At 41.4% G+C, this 27,019-nt stretch overlaps 1 protein-coding gene across 2 annotated transcripts in view; it reads right to left on the reverse strand.

Annotated features, from left to right (window-relative positions):
• PHLPP1 (PH domain and leucine rich repeat protein phosphatase 1) overlaps positions 1-27,019 on the reverse strand; it is a 251,539-nt gene that overhangs the window by 127,693 nt on the left and 96,827 nt on the right. For both annotated transcript variants that reach the window (XM_089674867.1, XM_089674866.1), the window contains exon 3: positions 25,245-25,370. In XM_089674867.1, the coding sequence (XP_089530993.1) occupies positions 25,245-25,370 (126 nt within the window). The remainder of the gene's footprint in view (positions 1-25,244; positions 25,371-27,019) is intronic.

Below are 27,019 nucleotides of genomic sequence, written 5' to 3' on the forward strand. Positions count from 1 at the left end.
GTGGGCAATCTGACACTGACGCTGGGGGGGACTGATTAATTGCCACTGATATTAATACGGTGATCATTATTATACACTGCCACTGTATTAATGGCACTGGGTGGGAAGGGGTTAACATCTAGGGCAATCAAGGGGTTAAATGAGTGCCTATCTTTAAGGTGTGTAAACTGTGCTGCTTTTTACTACTAGATCTCCAAATTTCTCATCTTTGCTTTGCAGGGATCGTTCCCACTGTACAGAGCTCTGTTTTGATTGTCAACAGTTCTGGGCTGTGACTATACACAGCTGATCAGCAGGTCCTGGGCATGAATCATTGGCCAGGACTTGCTGACAGGCTCCCACTGTGTACAATCACAGCGGGTGCAGGCAGGGGGGCACGTATGCAAGTGCCCGAAACCTGGAACTAGACAGCGAGATACAGTAATTTTGCTTTTGCCTACAGTGGCTGCACATCCACAGAACATTGCAGAGTGGGTGCTAAGTGGTTAAACACAGTAAGAGCCAAGCCAAGAAGCAATATATGCACTTTAAAAGGGTTTGCTAATACTAATGACCTGAAGTGTGGTGGTGGGATGTAAAAAGCCGCAGGCCACCAATGACTGTGGAATGTTTAAAGGGTTAAAGTGTTTTTGGTTTATCCCTGGCATTTAACAACTGCACACCATGCAATTAATGTTATCCATAAAATGCATTTATTTTGGTACAGTGTTGCGTGACTGAGTCGCTTTTCACAGCAAAGAAAACAAAAAATTGGTCTGGAAAAGCATGCTCGTATTGAAGTGGTTAAGCTATAGGTGTCTCCCAACTACCCATGATATTCGCTCTAAATGCCACTCAGCAGATGGCTCCTTCCCCTCTCTGTTAAAACCACTTTTTCAATAAATACCTTTTAGAAGCATGAAATTACCTAACTACCTGAAAAAAAAAATATGAAGGCCTGATGCTCACTGTAAAATGCACATGAAATATGTGGAGGCTAGACACTGTGCCACGTGGTAATTGTGTTTAGGGCTGTATGCCCGGAATTCAGGTATTCCACGTTCTAGGCATATGCCCATGAACACGTATGGCCCTAAATGCAAACATCACTAAAGTGCAGCGTCCAGCCACTGCATATTTCAGCCTATCAGATTTTGACAGGCTGCAAACAGTTGGTATGGTACATCCGGAGGGCTGCTGGAGATGCCAACATTGTCAGCTTTGATCTCTTGGCTCTCTGCCACTCAGTGATGATAGCGAGTTGCTCAGCATACAAAATCTAAGGCGTGACAATACTTTGAGGGCATAGATACCATCCAGAAATTACATAGCACAGCATCATAAATCAAATGGCATCAAGGTAAAAATATATCACTTTAGGTCAGATGGGCAATAATGTAGCCATGATTATGACAGTTGCATTAGTCGGACACTTCTATCAGAGATAAATTTGGGCCGTTTGGAAAGGTTCGGAAGGAAAAGGTGGAGTTGTCGCTGTTCCACAGAAGGAAAGGGCTGAAATAAATGGGTGTGCATGAAAAGGACAGGGGAAAAAAAAAAAAAAGAAGAGGGAAGGGTGTGGAAGAGGTGGTCAAGGGAGATTAAGACTAACTAAAATATCAGTTTAGTTGGCTGAGTAACAGTAGGAGAGCAGTAATTGTGCCTTCAATGTGGGGGATGGGGTGGGGTGAGGAAATTCACATGGAGCCCCAGGAGTCTATCCAGGTAGACCAAATCTTATCAAACTTCTTGGGGCAGTACCTACTTGCAAAGGGATGGTTTATATAGCCGTAAAACAGCATTGATAGCAGCACACCAGTAGGACATTGCGGGAGGATTAGAGGGCTTCCAGTAGAAAAGAGTTTCTCTACGAGCATAGAAAGTTGCATAGAAAATTAACAGTTTAACAGAACAGCCCAAAGTTACAACATCAAAAATGGGAAAGAGCAACACCTTCGGGTGCAATCTATGTGTTAAGTGGTATGCACCATTAATGTCCGTCACTACCGCAATCCAGCAAGGGCGAATACTAGGACAAATCCATATTGTAAGAAGGAACAAACCTTTAGCTGAATGACAGAGTAAAAAGAGGAGAGGGGTGGGGAAGAATGATAAACATTGGCTGATATATTTGTGAAATAATTACACACATAGTCATCCCAGTCATCCTCCTCCAAGTCTAGCCAGTCAATCCTTCCACTTCTGGTAAGTACAAATACTTTTGGAAGTACATACAAGAAAGTGAGACAAATGAAAGATAAAAGGTTTCCCTGGCATTCTTGAAGTAAGCAGCCTCTCAACAGGAGCGGATTCAAAAGTAATATCGAAGGGAAACTGCATACGAAATGCATGGTACAACTGTAGATATTGAAAGAACATCCAATTAGGGAGGTTGTATTTCACATTGAGAGCATAAAGGTCCATTAGTTTCCCATCTGATATGTTTCAAACCCACAACACCCCCCACAACTGGTGGTTTGGAATATTTCTTAGAAGGGGAAGAGTGGGCTTGCCCCATAAGGGTTTATGTGGGGAGTAAGAGGAGAGGGAACAATATTTTGCTCTAGCCTTGTGCAATAGCTTGATGGTGGTTCCCATCAAGCATGTGGTACCAGGGTGAGATTGGAATCCTCTAAAGAGTAGGTTACTAAAGGTCACATATGAGCCAACAATAGTGGCCTCTAAGGTCACAGCTGGGTTATCTTGGTTAACTTTAGGTTGAGAGAACAACCATCACACAGTTACCAGTACTGCGAATCAGTAATATACTAGGAAATTGGGAAGAGATAGGCAACATTGTGTTACAGGAAGCTATAGTGTCAATTTAGCAAGATGAGGGGTTTTCCCTGCTCACACAAAAGAAACAATTTACAGAAATGTAGGCATTTTTTCAGTTTTTGCTATGATAGGGAAGGGTTAGAACGTCTTTCAGGTTTTAATCCTATCCAAGACCATTCCTAACCTTTTAATAGGCCAAAAATTGTGTAAAATCTGCAATAGGGAAATAAACAATGAAAAGCTGACAGAGGGTCTACCATTCCTCACTTAAAAAAAAAAAAAATATATGATTTGCCTGCGTCTGTGTTGCCGTTGGAGTGTCTGTCAATTACTGCCTTGAGAAAAGGTTGTCCCTGGGACAGTGACTAAGGGAAATCTCTAAACTGAGGTCTATACAGTAGTAAACCATGACCGGGGCTCTGATGCTAAATTTATCATACAATTGCATTAATAAAATCTGTTCCTAAAAATCAGCAAAATTTTCAAAGGTGGTATTAAAGAAAAGAGGTGCAAGACAAAAAAAAAATGGAAAATGAATGGTCTGGTTTCATAAAGAGGACACAATCACCTAGGCCATGCTGTCAATTTTAATCAGAACACTTGCAGTGCTTGGCATAAAAAGTGCTTTGCATATACAAGCAAAATGTCTGCCAAAATCAGACACTGAGAGGAGGAAAATTGCCTGCATTTATTCTATTATCTGATAACTTCTGGCTGTTTTAATCCGATAATGGAGCACAACTGGCAAAGTGAAGCACTCTAGTAATCAACACTTTACCCCAGCATTTCCCATTATTCAGGACTCATTAGCATAATTAGAATTACATTTCTAAATGATAATATGGCAGAGTCTAGAACACATGGCTCTACTTCGACAAACTGCTGATAAAGAAGAAACACAGACTCCCTGCAGAGATGAAGAAGGTGGCAAATTAGAGCAACTGAGATGTTTTCAAGAGAGTCTTTATTATAAAAGATAATTGCAGTGCCTATCTGAGGAAACAGAAAGCTTTCTATGCACAGGTATCCATGAATAGATGAAAATCCTTCAAGCTCAAAAAATAAACTAGTAAAAGTATAAGGCATTACTGTAGAGATCGTTCTACAGATGTGCAGCCTAGAATATTGTGCTATAAATTACCACCATTTTCAACAACTGTTCAGAAGATCACAAAGGAAAGCCTAGGCTATACAGGCAGCAGGAGAAACATTAGCATTGTTCTGGCAGGATCTTCCAGTCTGCAAGGCAAAGCATACATGCATTACTAAAGACTCATACGGTTGGCATTCTTGTCTTCAGTAAATTGGCCTATCCAAACTGTCCGAACTGACACAAAGTAAAAAGGTCAGGGACCATTCCAAATACATATGTAAAATACAGACTAACCAATTTACATGAACAGACCAATAGAAAATTACAAATGTTCTACAAATCTAAATAGTAAACACCAAAATGTATCTAAGCCAAAAAGGCAGATAAAATGCAGTCACCACATCGAAGGACTGGTAAGATGCAATACATGACTTTTGTTTTTGGGTTTAGTTATAATTTAAGGATGTGTGTTCAGCCAGTTTTTTCCCCCTTCAGTTTCAGATAGAGTGGGAAAAGATTACAATCCTTTTTGGGTTTTTATTGTTATCTAGGGCTCTGTTGAACAATTCCCCTCAGCTGCTATTCCATTTACAATTAAAACACAGCTTTGAAAAATTTGGAAAAAAAATGGCAAAAGAGCAAAAAAAAAGACCCAGTATGTTCCTAACTAATTACCTCTGAGAATGTATAATTCTGCTGAAAATAGAGCAGAGTAACCCCTTGATGCATGAACAGGAATTACAACTCAGTAGTCATCCAACAGCCAAAAGTAATGGTCATGGCCAAGATGGCAACAGTGGGCAGAGAAGCAACTGCCTGGATCAGTCTCTCCTTAAAGAAAGCACTGTGACAGTTAAAGATGAACTCCAGGAATTCAGCCATTTTGTAAAAAGAGCAGGCATACTATGGGTTAAGTCCAATGAGTTGCATACCAGCTAGCAGACTTCTCTTTATTCCAGGAAGATAGCTTCTGGAGCTCCCATGCTGGACCTTCTGGTCCCAGCTTCTTCAAGAGCAAAGTTGATGCAGCTGGCCACTTCTCCCCTCTTCCTGCCCAATCACAGAACCTTTTGTATTATGTGAACTCATTCACAAAGGGAATGGGTAGCAGAGGGGAAGGGCGGTCTGAGCTGGAGTGTGTGCGCTTCTTTTCTCCAGGAGTGCGATAAACCTGTCAGATGTAAACAGAGATACCGTATATACTCGAGTATAAGCCGACCCGAATATAAGCCGAGGTACCTAATTTTACCACAAAAAACTGGGAAAAACTATTGACTCGAGTATAAGCCGAGGGTGGAAACACCAGTGGGAAGAATCGTGCCTCATCATTGGTGTCAGTGGGAGGAATAGTGCCCCATCATTGGTATCAGTGGGAGGACTAGTGCCCCATCATTAGTATCAGTGGGGGGAATAGCACCCTATTATTGGTGTCAGTGGAATAGTGCCCCATCTTTGGTGTCAGTGGGAGGAATAGTGTCCCATCATTGGTGTCAGTGGGAGGAATAGTGTCCCAACATTGGTGTCAGTGGGAGGAATAGTATCCCATCATTGGTGTCAGTGGGGGGGTGGAGGAATAGTGCCCCATCGTTGGTGTCAGTGGGGGGGGAGGAAAAGTGCCCCATCGTTGGTGTCAGTGGGGGGGAGGAATAGTATCCCATGATTGGTGTCAGTGGGGGGTGGAATAGTGCTCCATGATTGGTGTCAGTGGGGGGTGGAATAGTGCTCCATGATTGGTGTCAGTGGGGGGTGGAATAGTGCCCCATCATTGGTGTCAGTGTGGGGGGGGGGTGTAATAGTGCCCAATCATTGGTGTCAGTGAGGGGGGGGAGGAATAGTGCCCAATCGTTGGTGTCAGTGGGGGGGAGGAAAAGTGCCCCATCGTTGGTGTCAGTGGGAGGAATAATGCCCCATCATTGGTATCAGTGACACCAATGATGGGGCACTATTCCTCCCACTTACACTTGCTGACCCCTGTTCCAGTATGGTGCTACTGCAGCCAGCATATGTGGTTGCAGCAGCACCTAAGCACGGCACACTTACCTGCATCTCCTTCACTCGATTTTTGCGGGGCCGCTCAGCTCCGCCTCCTCGCCGGTGATTGGCCGCCTGTGTGCCTTTCCTGAGCTACAGTTCTGGCGGCCAATCACCGGTGAGAAAGCGGAGCCGAGCAGCCGCGCGAACATCAAGTGGACGAACCGAATGAAGGAGCAGCCGCGCTTCCTGGACCGGATCGTCGTGGGACCGGAGCCAGGTAAGAGACAGCAGCCCCCTGCAGACGTTGACTCGAGTATAAGCCGAGGGGGCCGTTTTTCAGCACAAAAAATGTGCTGAAAAACTCGGCTTATACTCGAGTATATAGGGTAAGTTCTGGATGTGGCATGCACCTTGTAGTATGCCTGCACATTTTATAAAGTGGCAGAATTCCTGGAATTCAGCTTTAGAGTAAACCTTCACCCTGAGAGACAATGTGGGTGTACCTGGCTCCGGGCTCCCTCCCTCCACCATAGTTACCTTTTTTTTTTTTTATTAAAGTGCTTTCATTTTTTTTTTTCTGCGGCAGGACAACACTTCCTTCTTTCTCATCCAGGCAATAATGACGCTGCACAAGTGTGCGTGGATGTGCTAAAGAGCTCTGCCAGGCTTCAGGACCTGGCAGAGATATTCAGTGCAGATAGCCTGCCAGAGCCCTTCAGCGCATCTGCATATGCACTGGAGCATCCAAAATTACTGGCGGTGGAGGAGAGTGAAACAATAATCAAGGAGACTGACATTTTTTTTTAGTACGCTGTGCATACTTGCACATTATGACGAGAATTCACCTGCACACAACCGAATGTAGTTTCATTTTTAGTGCATCTAAACCAAAAAACAAAAATGAATATATTGCAGCATTCCCAACCTTGAATGTGGTGGTTGTAGTATTTTTTTTACCTGGTGATCCTGCCAGCAACACAATTTCTGTCCTAGGGTGACAACACTCACTCACCATTCTTCATCTATGGAGCATCAGCATTGTCACCCTTGGACAGAAAGGGTGTTAGGACTACAGAACACCTTCTCTAGTCATCGCCATAACTTAAGGAGAGCGGTTTTTCAATCCAAAGAGTTGAAAACAATCCTAACGGAAAACAGTCTTCGAAGGAAGGAAGCACAGGAAGGAATCTATTCACATGATTTCTGGTAGGATCAACAAGTATTAAAAAAAATACTTTCAATGCTATATATAACAAACCAAACGGAAGCAAAATAAGTTTATGGTTGGGGTTTACATATACTTAAAACTGCTATATCAGGTCAACAACTTACGCAGAGCTACTTTTGTCTACCTGAAAACCTACAGTTTAATGTCTTAACACAGCTTGCTATACTACATAGCACCATAAATCTTTCCGTGTGTGCGTGTGTGTGTGTGCGTGTGTGTGCGTGTCCGTGCGTGCGTGTGTGCGTGCGTGTGTGCGTCATGCTGCGTACTTTATTGCTACTGACACTTTGCTCGTTTGTCACATTGATCTCAATGTGCTGAGAGGAGCTCCTAAGGCAGGCTATACATGATTAATTTTCTTTCCTTCAACCTGCACCAAAATGACTGGATTCCCCCACACACACATTTGAGTTTGATGTGGAAATCCCTCCCTTTGAGCTATTGTATACTGACAGCAGGGAGGCTTCCCCACTATCAGAATACACTCATCAGCGCCCAAGGCACTGATTTGAACAGAAAGTTTCCAACAGGCTGGTTATACAGAAATCAATCTCTTGATTGATTTCTGTACAACCAGCCTGCCCATTGATGTATTGAAATGTGGTTAGTCCCTGCTGAACTGGTCAAATTTCGATCCATCTATGGCCAGCTTGAATCTTCAGCTTCTCCTTTCACTATCTAGTCATAGGCTTGGTGAGTAATCGAGATATTACCGTACAAGCATTAATTACCACAGAGAGTTTTAAAAAAAAAAAAAAATAATCAGGTATTCCAACCTGCTAGACAAGGCGTTGCTGTGTGACAAATTTCAGAACCTGCTAAAGAAATACAAATCCTTTGGACAGGTAAAACAGTTCCCATATATATTTATCATCCGTGTATTCAGCTATTTGCCTGGAGTTCAGCTTTATTTTACCAGTAACATATATAGAGGTTTTGGGCACGGTCCTATATATTTATGCATTAAGGGTCTAAAATTCCTTATAATAATAAAGTGTTACTCCCAGTAGGATGCAAGTCTCATACATAGGCTTTTATTCTCTGCCTAGTATCTAGCAGTTGTCTGGATGATCACTGATGTGTTAAATACAGGACTGTATTTAAAATAGAAAACAAAACAAAAAAACGAACAATGATATGGAATAGATAGGCATAAGCATTCAAATATACGTGTATGTACATACAGTGGATATGAAAAGTTTACACACCCTGTTAAAATGTCAGGTTTCTGTGATGTAAAAAAATTAGACAAAGATAAATAATTTCAGAACTTTTTCCACCTTTAATGTAACCCATAAACTGTACAACTCAGTTCAACAAACTGAAATCTTTTAGGTGGAGGGAAGTAAAAATACAAAACTAAAATAATATGGCTGCATAAGTGTGCACACCCTTAAACAAATATTTTGTTGAAGTACCTTTTGATTTGATTACAGAACTCAGTCTTTTTGGCTATGAGTCTATCAGCATGGCACATGTTGACTTGGAAATATTTGCCCACTCTTCCTTGCAAAAACACTCCAAATCTGTCAGATTGTGAGGGCATCTACTGTGCACAGCCCTCTTCAGATAACCCCACAGATTTTCGATCGGATTCAGGTCTGAGCCATTCCAAAACTTTAATCTTCTTCTTGTGAAGCCATTCCTTTGTTGGTTTGGGTCGTTGTCATGCTGAAAAGATGAAGTTCCTCTTCATGTTCAGCTTTCTAGCAGGAGCCTTAAAAGGTTTTGTGCCAATACTGTTTTTTTTTTTTTTTTTAGAACTGTTCATAATTTCCTCTACCTTGACTAAGGCCCCAGTTCCAGCTGAAGAAAAACAGTTCCAAAGCATGATGCTGCCACCACCATGCTTCACTGTGGGTATGGTGTTCTTTTAGTGATGTGCAGTGTTGTTTTTGCGCCAAACATATCTTTTGGAATCATGGCCAAAAAGTTCAACCTTGGTTTCATCAGACCAGCACACATTTTCCCCACATGATTTTGGGAGACTTCAGATGTGTTTTTTGCAAAATGTAACCGGGATTGGATGAAAAGGCTTCAGTCTTGCCACTCTACCCCAGACATATAGTCCAGACAAATGAAGAATACGGGAGATTGTTGTCACATGTACCACACAGACAGTACTTGCCACATATTCCTGCAGATCCTTTAATGTTGCTGTAAGCCTCGACAGCCTCCCAGACCAGTTTTCTTCTCATCGTTTAATTAATTTTGGAGGGAGGTCCAGTTCTTGGTAATGTCACTGTTGCACCATATTTTCTCCACTTGATGATGACTGTCTTCACTGTATTCCATGGAATATCTAATGCCTTGGAAATTCTTTTGTACCCTTCTCCTGACTGATCTGATACCTTTTAACAATGAGATCCCTCTGACACTTTGGAAGCTCTCTGCGGACCATGGCTTTTGCTGTAGGATGAGACTAAGAAAATGTCAGGAAAGACCTACTAGAACAGCTGAACTTTATTTGGGGTTAATCAGAGGCACTTTAAATGATGGCAGGTGTGTACTGACTCCTATTTAACATGATTTTGTGATTGCTTAATTCTGAACACAGCTACATCCCCAGTTATAAGAGGGTATGCACACTTCTACAACCACACTATTTTAGTTTGTTATGGAGATTTTAAAAACAAAAAGGTGCTTTATAACAAATTAAACGTTTAATATTTTTAACATTGCGCTGTTTATCTCCTCCTCCCCTCCCTGCCTGTCTCCAGCACTGCACCCAGGGACTAGCAGGGAAGGGAGAGACCTTGCAGTGTAATGAGCACCGATTGGCTGCTTATCAGGAAAGGGGACTGTCCGGCTTATCCTTTATCCCTTTTGCTGCCAGAGATGTTTTTGCGTTATTTGCACACGATTTAAAAATTGTTTTAGACCTGAAGATGACAAAAAACCCCCAAACATAGTATATTTTCTGAAATAAGAGATCCTAGAGAATAAAATAGCGGTAGTTTAAATTTTGTATGTCACATGATATTATCACATGTCTAGGAAACACAAAATCTCAGCAAAAAATACTTAAGTTAATTTTAGGACACAAAAAGCAATAAATTATCCAATTTTTTTTTTTAAATATAAAAGACGAGGTTGCAGCAAGTAAATAGATATTCAACATGTCAAAGCTTAAATTTGTGTGCGCTCGTGAAACAGCAACAAAACTTTAGTACCCTATATTTTCTATAAGTGATACTTTTAAAGCCCCTATAGGTCATCTGTATAGTGTACGGAGGAGGCTTGGTGCTAGAATTATTGCTCTCATTCTGGCGTGCGCGGCGATATTTAACATGTGTCTAGCAATCCACATTTTCATGTGTAGGTGCCCCAGCGCGTGCGTTTACGTTTGTGCATGCGTACATAAGTGGGGGTGGGGGGCCTTGAAAAATTTGGGGCTGTTATATGCTTGAGTGTAACTTCCATTTAAAAATAAATTAAAAATTTACCTTTTTTTTTTAATCACATACAGGCCAATAAGTTCCCTATGGGATGATCTTTGGTGACATGTTCTTTTTTTTTTTTTTTTTTTTTTGAGACATGCAGGGTCTAAAAAAGGACCCTGCATGTCTCCCCTGTACTACACTGAATGTAATGCGGTGCACATTGCACCGCATTACATTCTTTCCCGGCGTCAATGACTCGGAATCTATGGAACGGGAACCCTGAAGTGACGTCACATCACTTCCAGATCAGAAGAAGGGGAGGGGAGGGGAACGGATATGTCCGCTCTCCTCCTTCCTCCCCTATACCTCATCCCACGGCACCCAACGAACCAGACTCTGTTCCTCAAATGGGCAAGCGGAGTCTGGTACATATAGCGGGGGAGAGGCTGACACTGTGGACTGTGTGGAAGCAATCCAGTGAGCCTGACAGGTGAGCCCTGCTGCTTGCCTTCAGCAGGGCTAAAGGCAAAAAAAAAAAAACCTACCTGCCCAGCGCCCGGAACTACATGTCCCAGGCATCAGGCAATAGGAATTGAACATCCCTGTCCCTTATATTATTACATTAATTCTGGTCAAAGATTGCAGTCTTGAAATGTCTCAAAATAAACGTGAACCAAGGAATGACCTAGTACATTTTCGTAGGACAAACAGAGTGCAAAATAATTGCACTAAACTTCCAGGAGAAAAAGCAGATGCAAGACTATTGAGTCCAAAATCCTGATGGCACAATAATGAAGTGTCTGTCTATATACAGTAAAAACAATGTAATTATGTCTTTCCTTAAACAGATCAATATACCAAATATCAGTTTGGGTAATTTTGAGAACTTTTAAAGTGTACCTGTACTCCATTTTAAAAAAGGCATTCTTTAAGATGCATTTTTTTCCTGTTAGCCAGCCTCAAGCACGATAAAAAAAAAAAAATCAAACACAAAATGATACTGTAACACCTTTGTTTGTACGTGCCTGTTTGGTGCTGTATGTTTAACCAGTTCCTGCCTGGCCTATAGGAGAATGACGGCCAAGCGGGACTCTTGTCGATCTGGGTGGGCGTCATATGACATTCCTCCTGGACTGCCGCCTTGCACGTGGCCACGCTGCGGCAAGATCTGTCACTGGCTGTCTCCATGACCTGTGTACCGGCCAGTGCTGGTACCAAGTGATCGCTGTGACCAATCACAGCAGGTCAAATGGCAATAGGAAACAATAGATGGCTTCCTTTCATGCCATCCATTGAATACAACTATGTTAGCTCTGATTGGCCACAGCTAATCACATGACACAGATGGGCTGCGTTTGGTCCAGTATGTACATGTGATCACTGTGACCAATCACAGCTAAGCACAACAAAATTGATTTCATTCAGGTAAATGCAGTGAAATTCTCTGCTATAGACAATCATAATGTGTAAAAGAAATACTGATCACTTCCTTCCCCAGAGTAGTATGTTACCATGGTAACATTATATTAGTCTGGTCACAGGGTTTTGTTTAACAAAAAAATATAATATATCACCAGTGCTATGATGCTGTACTGCATGATGACAGTATGTGAGAAAAAAAAAAAAAAAAAAAAGATAAAAAACTTGCCATGCCTCTTACAAAATACCGCAGACTGCTTTCCAAAAAGGGGTAATTTGGGGGATAGCTGTACTGTCCTGGCATTTTTGGGTCTCAAGAAATGAGATCAGTACAAGTCAGTACATCCGGATTGATTGCTTTTCAGGTATATACAATAATTGTAGACTATCTTTCCTACATACTAATATACAATAATTTGAACAATTATTTATTTGCAAAACTTTGTAACAGAAAATGAAGAAAAAAACTTGTTTCAGTCTTTTGTTTATTTAGCAGCAAATAAAAAACCTAGTGGTGATTAAATACCACCAAAAGACAGCTCTATTTGTGTGAAATAAAATTATAAAATTTTGTTTAGGTACAGTGTTGCATGACCGCACATTTGCTCTTCAAACATCGCACCAAAAGCTGAAAATTGGCCTAGGCAGGAAGGGGGTAAAAGTGCCCGGTATTTAAGTGGTTAAATGTACTTTTCTGACAACTTGAAAACAAAAACAGAATTTCAAAAGCATTTTTTAAATTACTGAATGTAAGTGTATTGACTTCAATAGCGTCATGCACACAGGTGCATAAACATGTACTGCATTCAGATCCCTAACCCAAAATTGAAAAAAATCTGTATCCAAGGATATGTAGTTTACGTACTTATGAGTATAAAAGCATGTATACTCACATATCAGTGTATTAAAAGTATCTAAAAGACAAGCATTTCACAGATCAGTTACGCAGGAGCTTTTGTCCCAGAAAAACCTAGCCTATACGATCAGTAACATTATTATGGTCATTTGCAATAATGGAAAAAATGAATAAAATCCTCAAAGGCCCTATTTATTAATATGCTTTTCTATACCCAAATAGGAATACATAATACTGGTGGGGTAGTCGCCGGTATGCAGAAATATATTAAACAACCCAAAGTAAAAAAACCTGGCTCAGACACACACACACACACACACACAAAAATCTCCAAAAAGGCACACCATGATAGTCAAACCTATTAAACATCCATAACTTTTATTGCTTCAATATCCACAGAGAGTTAAAATTCCTGGCCAGAAAAGCGTAAACAAACACTACTTAACCCTGGTGTGACCTCCAAGGAGGCTGAACATCCCATAATAGACCTTTAATGACCAATATACATAACCAAAAGACATATCCTGCAATTTTCAAATAGGCATGCACAGCTTAGCTTACGTCACTGCACAGTCTTTGTGTGCCAAAATGACTGACTCCTGCGCCTAAGCGATGTCATCCCGCACCAGCCAACAAAGACACCCAGAAGATGCAAGCAAGGGACAAGGACTGCTGAAGAAAATAGTACATTTAGCTCCTCTTTAAACAGGATTTTGCACAGAGAGTAAACACATTTTGGATGTGATGGATCAGGTTCTTGATGCCAGCTACATAGAATATTAGAGCTGCAGGTGAATGTTGCAACTTTGAGAAAATATTTGGGTTGTCTATCACAGGGATCCCTTCAGACGAAGTCCGGAAGTGACGAAACGCGTTAGGGAGTGACGTCAAGACGCACGCTAACCAGAAGTGTCGCCGCGGCCATTTTGTTGGTTATCCACACATGGTTTTCTGCATTGTTTGTTGAAGCCTGTACAGGAGCCATGGTCAGAGCTGGAATCTCTCTATTTTTAATGTAAGTTGCTATAAAATTTTCCCATGCTTTGAAGATCAGTCTTAAGACCCTTCTTGTCTTTCTGAAGACATTGGATAATTATCTTTGAAGAGAGAATGGAGGATTATGATCCATAGTATTGATAAGCTGATTAATACTTACAGAGGGTAATAGTATTTAGTACTATTGGGTGCTGGTCCACAGTGTGTACACAGCGTTGCAGTGATCAAAGAGTGTTCACAGTTCATAGTTTGTGTTATATGTGCACATATAAGGAATTACCTTTATTACTATTTTTTTTTTTTTTGGCACTTTTCTTTGGAGTGGTTTGTGATTTGCACTGAATAATTATTCTTTTTGTATAAAAGGTAATACACTAGAGGATTTATTTCTTTATTTTGAGGTTTTCACCAGATCAAATAGGAGTCAATCCTTCTTATTGGATGAAAGTTTGAAATTTTGGACACTTTTGGGACTTTATTGGTATTGGACACTTTATGGTTTGATTTAAATTTTTTAATGTGTTATAATATCATAATTTTTGGTATATCACAAAAAGGTTATATAATTTGAACTTTCTAGGGAGAAAGTGTGACTTTTTGAGGGGATTGTAGTGGAGGAGGTTACATATTTATTTATTTATCACAGGTGAAGGTTCATTAAGAATTTCTCTGGACAAGTTATTCATAGGTTGGGCAACTGCAAAGGTGACAGCGGGCGACTGCAGGGCCGATGTTCCAAACAAGGTTTTTAGAAAAAGCCTCCAAACGCCTATCCACCAACTCTTTAAAAGAAGGGCTAAACTCAATTAGGGATAGTAGGGTCAGCATTATGACCATTTTTGTTAAATTCATCAACCATAAAATGCAAGGCTTTGAAATTATCAAGAGGGGTAGAATAATTACTGAGGGCAATTACTGTATATGACCCAATTTACCTGCTCCAAAGTGGGAAAGGGTTTCCTACAGAAAGGCACTGTAGCACTAGCTGATTCTTTACATAGCCTCAATCAAGGAATCCACACAGTAACCAATATATGACGAGAGGGTAAGGCAAGTCATTTCCTTAAAAGGTCACTAAACCCACATCGTAAAAAACTATAAATAAATGGTGTATTACATGCTGTTCATACTCAGTCACTATGATATTCATTTTCTATATTCTGCAAAAACCTGGTTGATCCTGCTGCTCTCTATATCCATCTACTGTTTATGTCCCCAATTCAGCTAGGGATTTTGCAGTAGTAAAGGCAACTTTGCACATGGTCAGTTTTCGGTGAGTTTCTAAGCAAAGCATTTCCTTCCTATCACATCGGAGCAGCTCATTTGGCTATAGAGTCACACACGTGGGCATATACACAGTGGAAAATGACAGCCCACTCCCTCTCTCCTCCATGCCCACTAACCAGCTAAACACAATGGGGGTGGGATATTACATGTAGATTAATGGAGGAATCACCTGCCTGTTATTTTAGGACACAGGCTGGGGGGGGGGGGGTGACATAGCTTGTGACTGGCAGAAATCCACCCACACCATGTTATGTCCACAAAATTATTGATTTTAAATATATATTTGCATGCCAATTATTATTTATTTTTACTCAGCATTACAAAGCCTTTTTTCTTTTTTTAAACATGTAGCAGCATAGGACTAGAAGCTCCCCCTGCTTATGTTTACAAACAGGCTGTGAAAGAGCTGGGTCATGTGACAGCTGTGTATTAGGAAAAAGGTAGTTTTTTATTATGAAAATAACAGTGCCATTGTCCACAAACAGAAATAGAAGGAAAAATGTAAATGAAATAGCATGTGTTTAGTGTCACTTTAAAAATATTGTAGAAGAAAACTTGAGGTGCCTCAGATGGAAAGACCAAATCCCTCTTAGTTTGTGCTGCTGCAAGTGATTCAATTCCATTGTTTGAGCAGAGATATAATCAGTAAGAAGCAAGGCAGCATAGTGCTTGTGGTTGATGGCTCCCTCTAATTCCAGAAGAGGCAATAGCCTATGGAATAGGACAGAGTCTGAATTTTGTTGCTTGTAACGTGCCTGTAAGGGAGCTGGAGTTCTGGGGTTGGAGCAGTATTGGTATTAGACCTTGCTCTGGAGCAGGGCACAAGTAACGAGAGAGAAACTTAAAGCTTCTTCTGGGCTTGTGGCAGCTTCACTGGCCACTCTCTGACCCATATGTTCCTTCTCCCAAGCAACTGTAATACGCCATTGCTAAGTGTGGATAATCCCTTTGTTGGGTACTCACAGAACAGACGTGGAATAAAGACTTAGATGCTCCAGCATATCCCCTATTCCTCTCACCTCCTGAGCCCCACCAGATGGCCTGTAGTTGTCCACTGACTAAGTGCACAGATTAATGCACTCATAGTCCACTGACACTTCCTCCAACTTTCTAACTAAAGCCAGTATGGAGGTATGGGCAGAAGCAACGATGTGGACATTTTTAAACAAAACTACTAGACCAAGGGAGTAAATCGGGCTTCCAATATACTTATCCCTCATGACAATCTACTTGTCCGGTTAAAAAAAAAAATATATATGAAGGAATGATGTTTTAGGTAGAGGTGCTTTTAGAAATGTCTGGGGCTTTTAACCACCTGCCCTCCAGAGGATTTACCCCCCCCCCCCTTCCTGACCAGGCCATTTTTTGCTATACGGCATTGCGTTACTTTAACTGACAATTGCGCGATCATGCAACGCTGCAGAGCTTTCATTCTGTGGAATTTGATCGCCTGTGCGGTTTTTACTTTTTGCGCTATAAACAAAAAATACCAACGATTTTGAGGAAAGAAAAAAAAACTATTTTTTACTTTTTGCTATTAAACATGTTCAGTGGAAAAAAAAAAAAAAGAAAAAAAAACACATTTTGTCAAATTTAGGCCAAAATGTATTCTGTGACATGTCTTTGCTAAAAAAAAAAACCCAATGCATGCAAATTGGTTTACGTGAAAGTTATAGCATTTACAAATGACGGTGTATATACACTGGAATTTTTGTTTTTACTAGTAATGGCGGCGATCAGTGACTTATAGCGGGACTGCGGTGGGCATTCTGACACTCGGGGGAAATGACGTGGTGTCACTGACATCCCCAGTGACACCAATACAGTGATCAGTGCTAATAAAAAGCACTGACACTGTACTAATGGCACTGTGGGCAGGAAGGGGTTAAACGAAAGTAGCTTTGTAACGACTTAACGTTTTAATGTTTTTAACATTGTGCGGTTTTATCTCCTACTCACCTACTTACCTGACTTCAGCAACATACCCAGGGACTAGCAGGGAGGGGAGAGATCTTGCAGTGTGACAAGGAGGGATTGGGTGCTCATCAGGAAAGAGGAGAGTCGGGCTCTTTAAAAGCTCCGCAGAAGCGCATCGCTTCAGAGTAAATAAGGCACAGGCCTCCAATGAGAAGAAGAAAAAAAAAAAAAAAAACACAAACTATTCCTTTAGGTTACCCTCACATATGGAAACACTTGGGTGCTCAATACTAGCACCTGCTGAGCAGAAAAATCAAGCTCCGGTGTGTGCTCCATCAGGCCCTGCTCCCACCTTGGCATTTTGGGATTGCAGCAGTTACTGCAGTTTTGCCTGCAATCTCAAAAAGCACCACAATCTCAAAAATGCAGGTGACTGTGTCATTTTCAATGGCACCAAAAAAGCGGTGCAGTCTTGCAACGATTGTCATGCAATTTACTGTGCATCAATCGTGGCAAATTGCATTGCGTGAAGCTTGTTGCCCAAAAAGGAGCTTTTTTGGGGACAAGCTTCACGCGATGCCATTTGCTGTGACTATCATGTGAGTTACTGCGCAGCAATTTGCATCACGTAAAGCTAGTCTCCTAAAAAGGAGCAAGAGCTTCTTTTGGGTGACAAGTTTCATGTCATGCAATTTGGGACAATTCTTTCAAAACTGCAGCACGTTTTAGGTGCCATTGAAAATAATGGCACCTGAACCTGCATTTTGCAGTCATGGGCAGAATCACAGCAATTTTGCCACAATCCCAAATTGCCCCAGTGTCAATAGAGCCGCCCTGGTTCATATATATGCGATTTCAAACGCACAGATTTGCATGACAGGCTAGATATGTGTTCCTATTGAGGTGGTTCACACAGACGTGATCCACATGTATTGCGTTTTGAGTGCCATTACAAAAAGGATACGGTACGTGTCTGTAGCGGTGCGTTCCAGACTGGCAAGTGACAGCAGAGTGGCATGTGTAGATAAGTATTTACATAGGATTGCTACTGCATGAGTGTGGACATTTTTTAAAAAACTACTTTAGTCCAAGGGACTAAATCGGGGTCCCAATCTACTTGTCCTGATAAAAAACAGTAATTTTACCCAAAGCCGTATTTAAATCTGAGGTGCTTTTAGGAATGTCTGGGGCTTTTAAAAATGAAAGGGGCTTTATGGCAACTTAAAAACTTTTAACATTTTTAACATTGTGCTGTTTATCTCCTCCTCACCTCCCTGTCTCCAGCACCGCACACCGAGACTAGCAGGGAGAGGAGAGACCTTGAAGTGTGACGAACACGACTGGGCGCTCGTCAAGAAAGGGGAGCCTTGCACCAGCGAGCAGCAGATCATGGGTGTAATGCAGGACTCTTGCAGACTGTCAGTGTAAGGTCTGGAATTCATACGGGCAAGCAGTTTCACGCTGACAGGAAAAATCAATGAACTACCAGAGCGCTGAACAGCGCCGTGGTAGTTCATTGAGAACTTCAAGCCGACAGTAGTTGATTTTTAAAGTGACAGCAGGTGCAAGGAACTTCTCCCTGTACTACTGTCACACAGATGGCTCTGATAGCCGAGCTGCTGCAGGAGTGGGAACAGGTTACATGTTCCACCCTAAAAATGGGTAAAACATGTAATGTGATGCCATACACGCCATTTCCAGGTCAGGACTAGAAGGGAAGGACTCCCCTCTACCAGCCGGCACCCTGTTATACCGGTCCTGGGCCCGCAGATGAGACTTGCACGGTTTGCTTCAGCACTGTTATCTGCAGAGCTTTAAGTTATGTTATTCATATTTACATTTGGTGGTGTACACTTTAGTATTGCACTTGGTATTGTTTGGAGTGTTTGTCCCATGATTTTTCCAGTTGCCTTTTTGTATACAGTATTACGTTACACTTTCATATTTTTTGTAGCACAGCAATTCTATTCAAGCAGATTTGTATTTTAAATGAAAAAAAATAATGTTAATGTACTTTGCCTTTTATGTCATTTCAGTAATAACCTCCAGAACGTTCAGTCAAGCTTTAATAAGCTACAAAGCACAAGAAGCCATTATAACAATTAAAGTGTTACTTAACCCGCAACAGTAAAATCAGTCTGTATACGCAGTCAAGCATGCTTGTTATACTCACTGTGGAACCTAAGGGGTTTGGTGTCTATTGCTGGAGAGAACATTTCCTGTATGATTGGAGCTAGGCAGGTCACATGGCATTGACATCACACATTGGGGCTTGTATACAGATCCTAAAGGAACACCCATTCCTTCCCTCCTCCTCCATGCCCAGTCCATAAAATGTCACATCTTGATGGATGGACGCACTGCCTCCCATAAAAGCACGTGTGCAAGAGGCATTGATTCCCAAAAACTATTTTATTTCTGCATATTAACTTTTAGGTTGTACACATAGCTATATATAATGAATTTACAATTTTATGATATTTCAACTGCATTTCTATGAAATTTTATGAAATATCTATGAAATTTTAAAATATTTTTTTTTTTTTTTTTTAACGTGCACACATGTGATCAGCACAGTGTCAATAAGTGCAGGCCAGAAAGGGGATCAGGGGTCAGCGAGCATCACAGAAGATGTCAGAGGAGAGTGAAGTCTCCTTCTACAAGAACATACAGCGCTCGGCCGGGCACCTCTTCATGTTTAGAGATAGCTGCATTCTCAATATCAATCGATATATATATATATATATATATAGATATATATATATATATTATATATAAAATTAAAGACAAATAAGTCACAATATGAACATTCTGAGAAGACTGTAAAGCATTTCTGTTTTGCTCAACTATGCACTGCAGATATTCGCAGAATAATTTGTCTCCTTTTGTCTTAAGCATTTGATCCACTAGAAAGTGAGTTTATTCAAAGTGTGAAAATGAATGAGGTACATGTCTCCAATGGATAATGTTCAGGCTACGGTTTGAATACTTTCCACTCTACGCTTCATTAGACATGTTGGCACAGCATAATAATTTCAATGACCAAGCACAAATTATCAATCAAGCAGAGAAAGAATTATTTACATAGGTGCCTGAAAGATTTAGGGCCTGTTCACAGCAAATGCAGTACTGCATACTGCCACAATAAATAGAACTCCATTGAAATGGCACATGTGACATTTCAATAAAGTTAAAGAAAAAGTTGGATTTTTTTTCTACATACATACCTATAAATCCATTTCTTGGAGTACTTCACAGGACGCAGCGCAGGCTACGCATGACTATGAGGGTTATGCCGCCTACAGGTGAATGGACACTAGCAGATCAAACAGGGAGTCCTCCCCTCTACAGCACAGTGGCTAAATGGTTAGCACTTCCACCTGGCAGTACTAGGGTTGTTGGTTCGAATCCCAACCACGGCACCACCTGCATGGAGTTTGCATGTTCTCCCTGTGCCTCTGTGGGTTTCCTCAGGGTACTCCGGTAAGTTAATTGGCTCCTGTCTAAATTGGCCCTAGTATGTGTATGTATGAATGTGAGTTAGGGACTTTAGATTGTACGCCCCCTCGAGGGTTAGGGATTGATGTAAATGTACAATATATATGTAAAGTGATGCTTAAATGGACAGCGCTATACAAGTCCCTGTAATAATAATATCCCTCCTACACAGGAAATACTTCAGTTTTTGAAGCAAGCAATAACATTTCAGAACATAGGAGGGAAGTCTGTTCTGCGATATACCCCAATAATTGGATTTGATAGGTCATAGAAAAAAAAACAAATTTCGTTATCATAGATCACGGGACACAGAGCAGGCTATTCATGACTATGTGGGATGTTCTATTGCAATTAAAAAAAAAAACTGAGTGGTGGGTGACACCATCAATCCCAAAGGTCCTACTAAGCCATACGTGACAAGCTGTGGCCAAAAGCAGAATCTTCAGCAGCTCTGACATCTACCTGATAAAACCTTGTGAATGTATGAACAGAAGACCATGTAGCAGGCTTCGAAACCTGAGCCACTGACACCTGATGGTGGAGAGCCCCAGATGCCCCCACACTTATCCAAACCATAGGCTTGAATGATTAACTGGCGAATCCAATGAGAAATAGTAAACCTGGATGACGCCTGCCCTTCTGACAGCACAAACCAGGATTCCTGACCTGTGCTGCCAAACTCAAGTAAATCCCCCTTCTCCAGATTCTGAACAACCACCAACTCGGACTCAGCATTGGATTACCGGGGACAAAGCTCTCCGGCAATCCAATGGTCAGACTTTCATGATCCAGACAGACAGACAGACAGAATGTGCCTCTAAAAAAAAAAAAAAAAAAAAAAAAAAAAAGACCAGGGAGTGGAACCGCATGTAGGAAACGGCTTCATTGTAGATGCCATTTCCTCATGCAGAGACATACAGGTGAAACTCAAAAAATTAGAATACCGTGCAAAATTTAATTTATTTCAGTAATGTAACTTAAAGGGTGAAACAAGCAAGATAGTTCAAGCCGTGATTTGTCATAATTGTGATGATTTTGGCTTACAGCTCATGAAAACCCCAAATCCACAATCTCAGAAGATTAGAATATTGTAAAAAAAGGTACAATATTCTCGGCTCAAAGTGTCCCACTCTAATCAGCTAATTAAGCCATAACACCTGCAAAGGGTTCCTGAGCCTTTAAATGGTCTCTCAGTCTCATTCAGTAGGAATCACAATCATGGGAAAGACTGCTGACCTGACAGTTGTGCAGAAAACCATCATTGACACCCTCCATAAGGAGGGAAAGCCTCAAAAGGTAATTGCAAAAGAAGTTGGATGTTCCCAAAGTGCTGTATCAAAGCACATTAATAGAAAGTTGTGTGGAAGGGAAAAGTGTGGAAGAAAAAGGTGCACAAGCAGCAGGGATGACCGCAGCCTGGAGAGGAGTGTCAGGAAAAGGCCATTCAAAAGTGTTGGGGACTTTCACAAGGAGTGGACTGAGGCTGGAGTCAGTGCATCAAGAGCCACCACACACACAGACGGATCCTGGACATGGGCTTCAAATGTCGTATTCCTCTTGTTAAGCCGCTCCTGAACAACAAACGTCAGAAGCGTCTTACCTGGGCTAAAGAAAAACAGACCTGGTCTGTTGCTCAGTGGTCCAAAGCCCTCTTTTCTGATGAGAGCAACTTTTTCATCTCATTTGGAAACCAAGGACCCCGAGTATGGAGGAAGAATGGAGAGGCACACACTGCAAGATGCTTGAAGTCCAGTGTGAAGTTTCCACAGTCTGTGTTGATTTGGGGAGCCATGTCATCTGCTGGTGTTGGTCCACTGTGCTTCATTAAGTCCAGGGTCAACGCAGCCGTCTAACAGGTGATTTTGGAGCACTTCATGCTTCCTTCCGCAGACGAGCTTTATGGGGATGCCGACTTCATTTTCCAGCAGGACTTGGCACCTGCCCACACTGCCGAAAGCACCAACACCTGGTTCAATGACCGTGGCATTACTGTGCTTGATTGGCCAGAAAACTCGCCTGACCTGAACCCCATAGAGAATCTATGGGGCATTGCCAAGAGAAAGATGAGAGACATGAGACCAAACAATGCAGAAGAGCTGATGGGCACTATTGAAGCATCCTGGTCTTCCATAACACCTCAGCAGTGCCACAGGCTTCCATGCCACGCCACATTGAGGCAGTAATTGCTCCAAAAGGGGTCCAAACCAAGTACTGAGTACATATGCATGCTTATAATTTTCAGAGGTCCGATATTGTTCTATGTACAATCCTTGTTTTATTGATTGCAGGTAATATTCTAATTTTCTGAGATTGTGGATTTGGGGTTTTCATGAGCTGTAAGCCATAATCATCACAATTATGACAAATCACAGCTTGAACTATCTTGCTTTGCATGTAATGAGTCTCATATCAGTTTCACCTTTTAAGTTGCATTACTGAAATAAATGAACTTTTGCACAATATTCAAATTTTTCGAGTTTCACCTGTATTAAAGGATACCTTTTGCTTCTTATATTTTGCTTTAAACTTGAAACAGACTACTCCCCGAGCAAGGGAACATTAAGGTATTTTAAGACGGAGAGTGACACCGCCCTGTGTCCTCAGCAAGCCCAGCACCAGGACTAGGAGCTTTGTGAACCCTCGGGGGGGGGGGGGGGGGGGTCTGCCAAAGGGCAATGCCACAAGACAAAAAAAAATTGTGATTCCATACTGCAAATAGCAGAAACCCTTGCGGAGACTAAAAAAAATTGGCACACAAAGATATGCGTCATTGAGGACTATGGACTCCCGAAATCTATCTGTAGCAGATAGACCACCACTGATCGGACTGACCCCATCCAAAACAAGAAGTCCAGACTTAGGTCTAGTGCTTTGAGATCTAAATTAGACCTCACATGCCCGTTTGCTTTTGGGCCTGCAAACCTGTCAAAAAATGTCTCCAATTACCTCAGAGACTGGCCTAGCATCCTCTGCCTGAGATACTTCTCACGATATCGCCATTTCAGCCTGTAGAGGGGAAAAGCTTACAGCACCTGGTATTCCCAGGCAGTCTCCCCTCCAAGTACTAACCAAGGATGACCCTGCTTAGCTTCTGAGTTCAGACTAGATCAGGAGCATTCAGGGTGATGAGACTGCAGTCCATTGCAGCTCCGCTAGCAGGAATAGCTGCAATGCAGCTAAGCAGGTACACAGGTATGCAGTTATGCAAGTATGCATTTATGCAAGTATACAGGTACTCAACTAAGCAAGTATGCATGTACATATGCAGTCTGTGCAAGTATAAGTATGCAGTTTATGCAAGTATGCATTTACATATGCAGTTTATGCAAGTATGTATTTAAGTATGCATGTACGTATGTAATTTATGCATTTGAGTACGCATATGTGGTTTATGCATTAAGTATGCAGTTTTTTTACATTACGTATACATGTATGCAGTTTATGCAAATATACAGTTCAAAAAATGATGCAGGTATGTATGCAATAATGTAATACAATGCTGCAACTGCCAGTTTTCTAGACACTAAGGATACATCGATACGGAGTATTTTCACGAAAATGCTCGCGATGCTGATACTTTGCAGTGCGATTTGCGTCAATACAAAAATTGCACTGCAAAGATTAGCATGCAATTTGAACAGGAATGCGATTCCTGTCCAAATCGCATGCAGTTATCCCACTACTCCTGTGTGAACCCAGGCTTTTCATAGCCCAAGCGCACACAGCAGAGGTGCGGAAAACCTCCCTGAAGGGATCCTATACTGAGCGGAGAGTGGGGCTATATACTATGGAGGTAGATTCTTCATATTCTCAGCAGCAGGAGAAGAGAGAAAGTGTTGGGGATTTGAAATCCCCGTTGCTTTCGCTTTTCTCCTTGCAGGGATGACACTTCAGGCTAGAGGTCTTTTGGATGATGCTGACCAATCAGATACCATCTAGCCCATACGGTCATCTCTGCAAAGAGGAGAGAAAGCCGAGGGGATTTCATATACCCAGACCTGTGAAGCGGCTTTCTCTCCTCACCTTGCAGAGAGGACAGTTTGGGCTAGACGGCGTCTTATTGATTAGCACCATCAATGTGACAATGCTGACCAACCAAAAGCCCTCTAGCCCAAACTGCCATCCCTGCAAGGAGAGAAAAGAAAGCAGTGGGGATTTAAAACCCCCAACGCTTTCTCTCCTACTGCTAAGAATCTGCCAACAGAGTATACATCCCCACTATCCACTGCAGGAAACCTCCCTGCACAGCTCCTGTGTTAACTCTAAGAGAGCCTGGGTTCACATAGGAGCAGTGTCGAACCTGCACGAGATTCAGCCAGGAATCGCATTCCTGTTCAAAAACGCATGCTATTCTTTTCGGTGCAATTTGCATACATACATTTTAATGTAAATCGCACAGCAAAGTATAAGTAATCGGCATTGGCGAGTACTTGACCAAAAGTATCGGTACTTGTCGATTAAAAAAAACAGTATTCGTGTATCCGATCTGTCTCAACGCACACAAACAGTTGCCAGTTGTGCATTCAGTGCACCTCAATGGTGTGAACAAGGCCTCAACGCTAGAGCTGGAACCCTTTCCAGGCAATGTGTAACAATTTCCTTGAAACACTGGCTACTCACAGAAAGGTTGGTTTCCTTACATGCCTTATCACATTTTTTTCATGGCAAATAGCTAAACATTGAGAATTTCATCATACATTACAACCTCCCATTGCTGTACAGCACTGCTACACTTACAAAGATACAATATTTCAACTTTTTTTTTTTTTTTGTTAGGGAATTTCAGCACATATTTTAAGAACTGGAATCCAATTATAGTAAAAGATAACATGTTACCTTTGAGGCTTGTCGCAGCCACCTCAAGTAGTCTGTGAATGTATCAAAACTGACATAGTATGTTTGACTCTGGGGTCCTGACGAACTGAAAGCCAAACAGTGTTGGTGTTTTTTAACTTCTTCCACCTAAACAGGGGGAAAAAAAAAAAAAGTTTTGCTTGTGAAACCCACAAAGGCAGACCGACAAAAACAGTTTAAGTGCAAAACTTTTAGTGCTATATAAATACTGTATAATAATAATAATGACCATTTATTCAGTTCAATTTTGAATTTCAAATTTTGCTAGCCTACTTCTTTGTAAACCTATTTTGTGAAGCTCCCTACACATTTATTTCCATTAATTCTGTGAATTCTCCCCTATCAGCCCCTGCACACTTTGTATGGCTCTGCGTAAGTGTGCTTACAGTGAAGCACATACACAGCCCCCATAGTGAAAACAGCACACAGTTAACCCTTTGATCGCCCTACATCTGAGGTGCTTTTAGGAATTTCTGGGGCTTTATGGCAACTTATACAGCGCAATGTTGAAAAAATTAAATGTCTATCTCCTCCCCAATCGGTGTTCATTACACTGCAAGGTCTGTTCCCTCCCTGCGAGTGCGGTACTGGAGACAGGCAGGGGAGAGACCTTGTAGTGTAATGAGCACCGACTGGGTGCTCCTCAGGAAAGGGGAGTGTTGGGCTTATCCTTTATCCCTTTCGCTGCCAGAGCTGCTTTTGTGTTTTTTGCTCGTGTTTAAAAAATAATTTTAGGCTTGAAGATTACACAAAACCCCCAAACATATTTTCTGAAAGCAGAAACCCTAGAGAACAAAATAGTGGTAGTTCCAATTTTACATGTCACATATTACCGTAAAAGGTCTAGAAAATGCTACATTTCAGTAAAAAAAAAGTTAATTTTAGGGCACAAAAAAAAAAAAGCAATGAACTACCCTATTTTTGGTAAAATATAAAAAAGATGAGGTTGTATCAAGTAAATAGACATCCAACATGTCAAACCTTAAATTTGCGTGCACTCATAAAATGGCAACAAACTTCAGTACCCTATATTTTCTATAGGCGTCCCTTTTAAGGCCCCTATAGGTCATCGGTGTAGTGTTACAGAGAAGGTCTTATGCTAGCATTATTGCTCTCACTCTGGTGTGCACGGCGAAATGTAACATGTGTATCACAATCAAAGTTTTCATGCGTAGGCATCCCAGGGTATGCTTTTATGTTTGTACGTGTGTGTGTTCAAATTTTTTTTTTAGTTTGAGGGCATGTTATGTGCTTTTGTGTAACTAATATTTTACAATTAAAGCAAATTTTTTCTTTAACTTTTTTTTTTGCCCCTACGTGATGATTTTTGGTGATTGGCTCTCTATCGAGACATCCAGGATCTAAACGTCCTTGCATATCTTCCCTGAATGTAACGCAGTGTACAACACACTGCATTACATTCTTTCCTTGCCTCTGTGAACAGGGACCTGGAAATGATGTCACTTCCAGGTCAGGACAACAAGGAGAGGGGAGCAGACATGTCCACGTTGGGCGATACAAATTCAACATCCCTGATAAAGTTATTGTGCACAGTAAGGGCCTACAAGTGCAAATAAAACCACTGAAAAGTTCAATTTTACACCTCTGCTACCAATAACTGGTGTGCAATGTCCAGCAACCACTTTATTTCTTTGTCATTCACTTGAATATATTTAAGTCAGTATGGATGATGTGAACCAATGCAACTTAATGTGTCCATCAGCAAGCATACCTAAGCTGGGTTCAGTCGAAGACAA

The sequence above is a fragment of the Staurois parvus genome, unplaced genomic scaffold, assembly GCF_062004578.1.
Source record: "Staurois parvus isolate SC_StPar_1 unplaced genomic scaffold, SC_StPar_1.0 ptg000153l, whole genome shotgun sequence".
NCBI classification, from domain to species: domain Eukaryota; kingdom Metazoa; phylum Chordata; class Amphibia; order Anura; family Ranidae; genus Staurois; species Staurois parvus.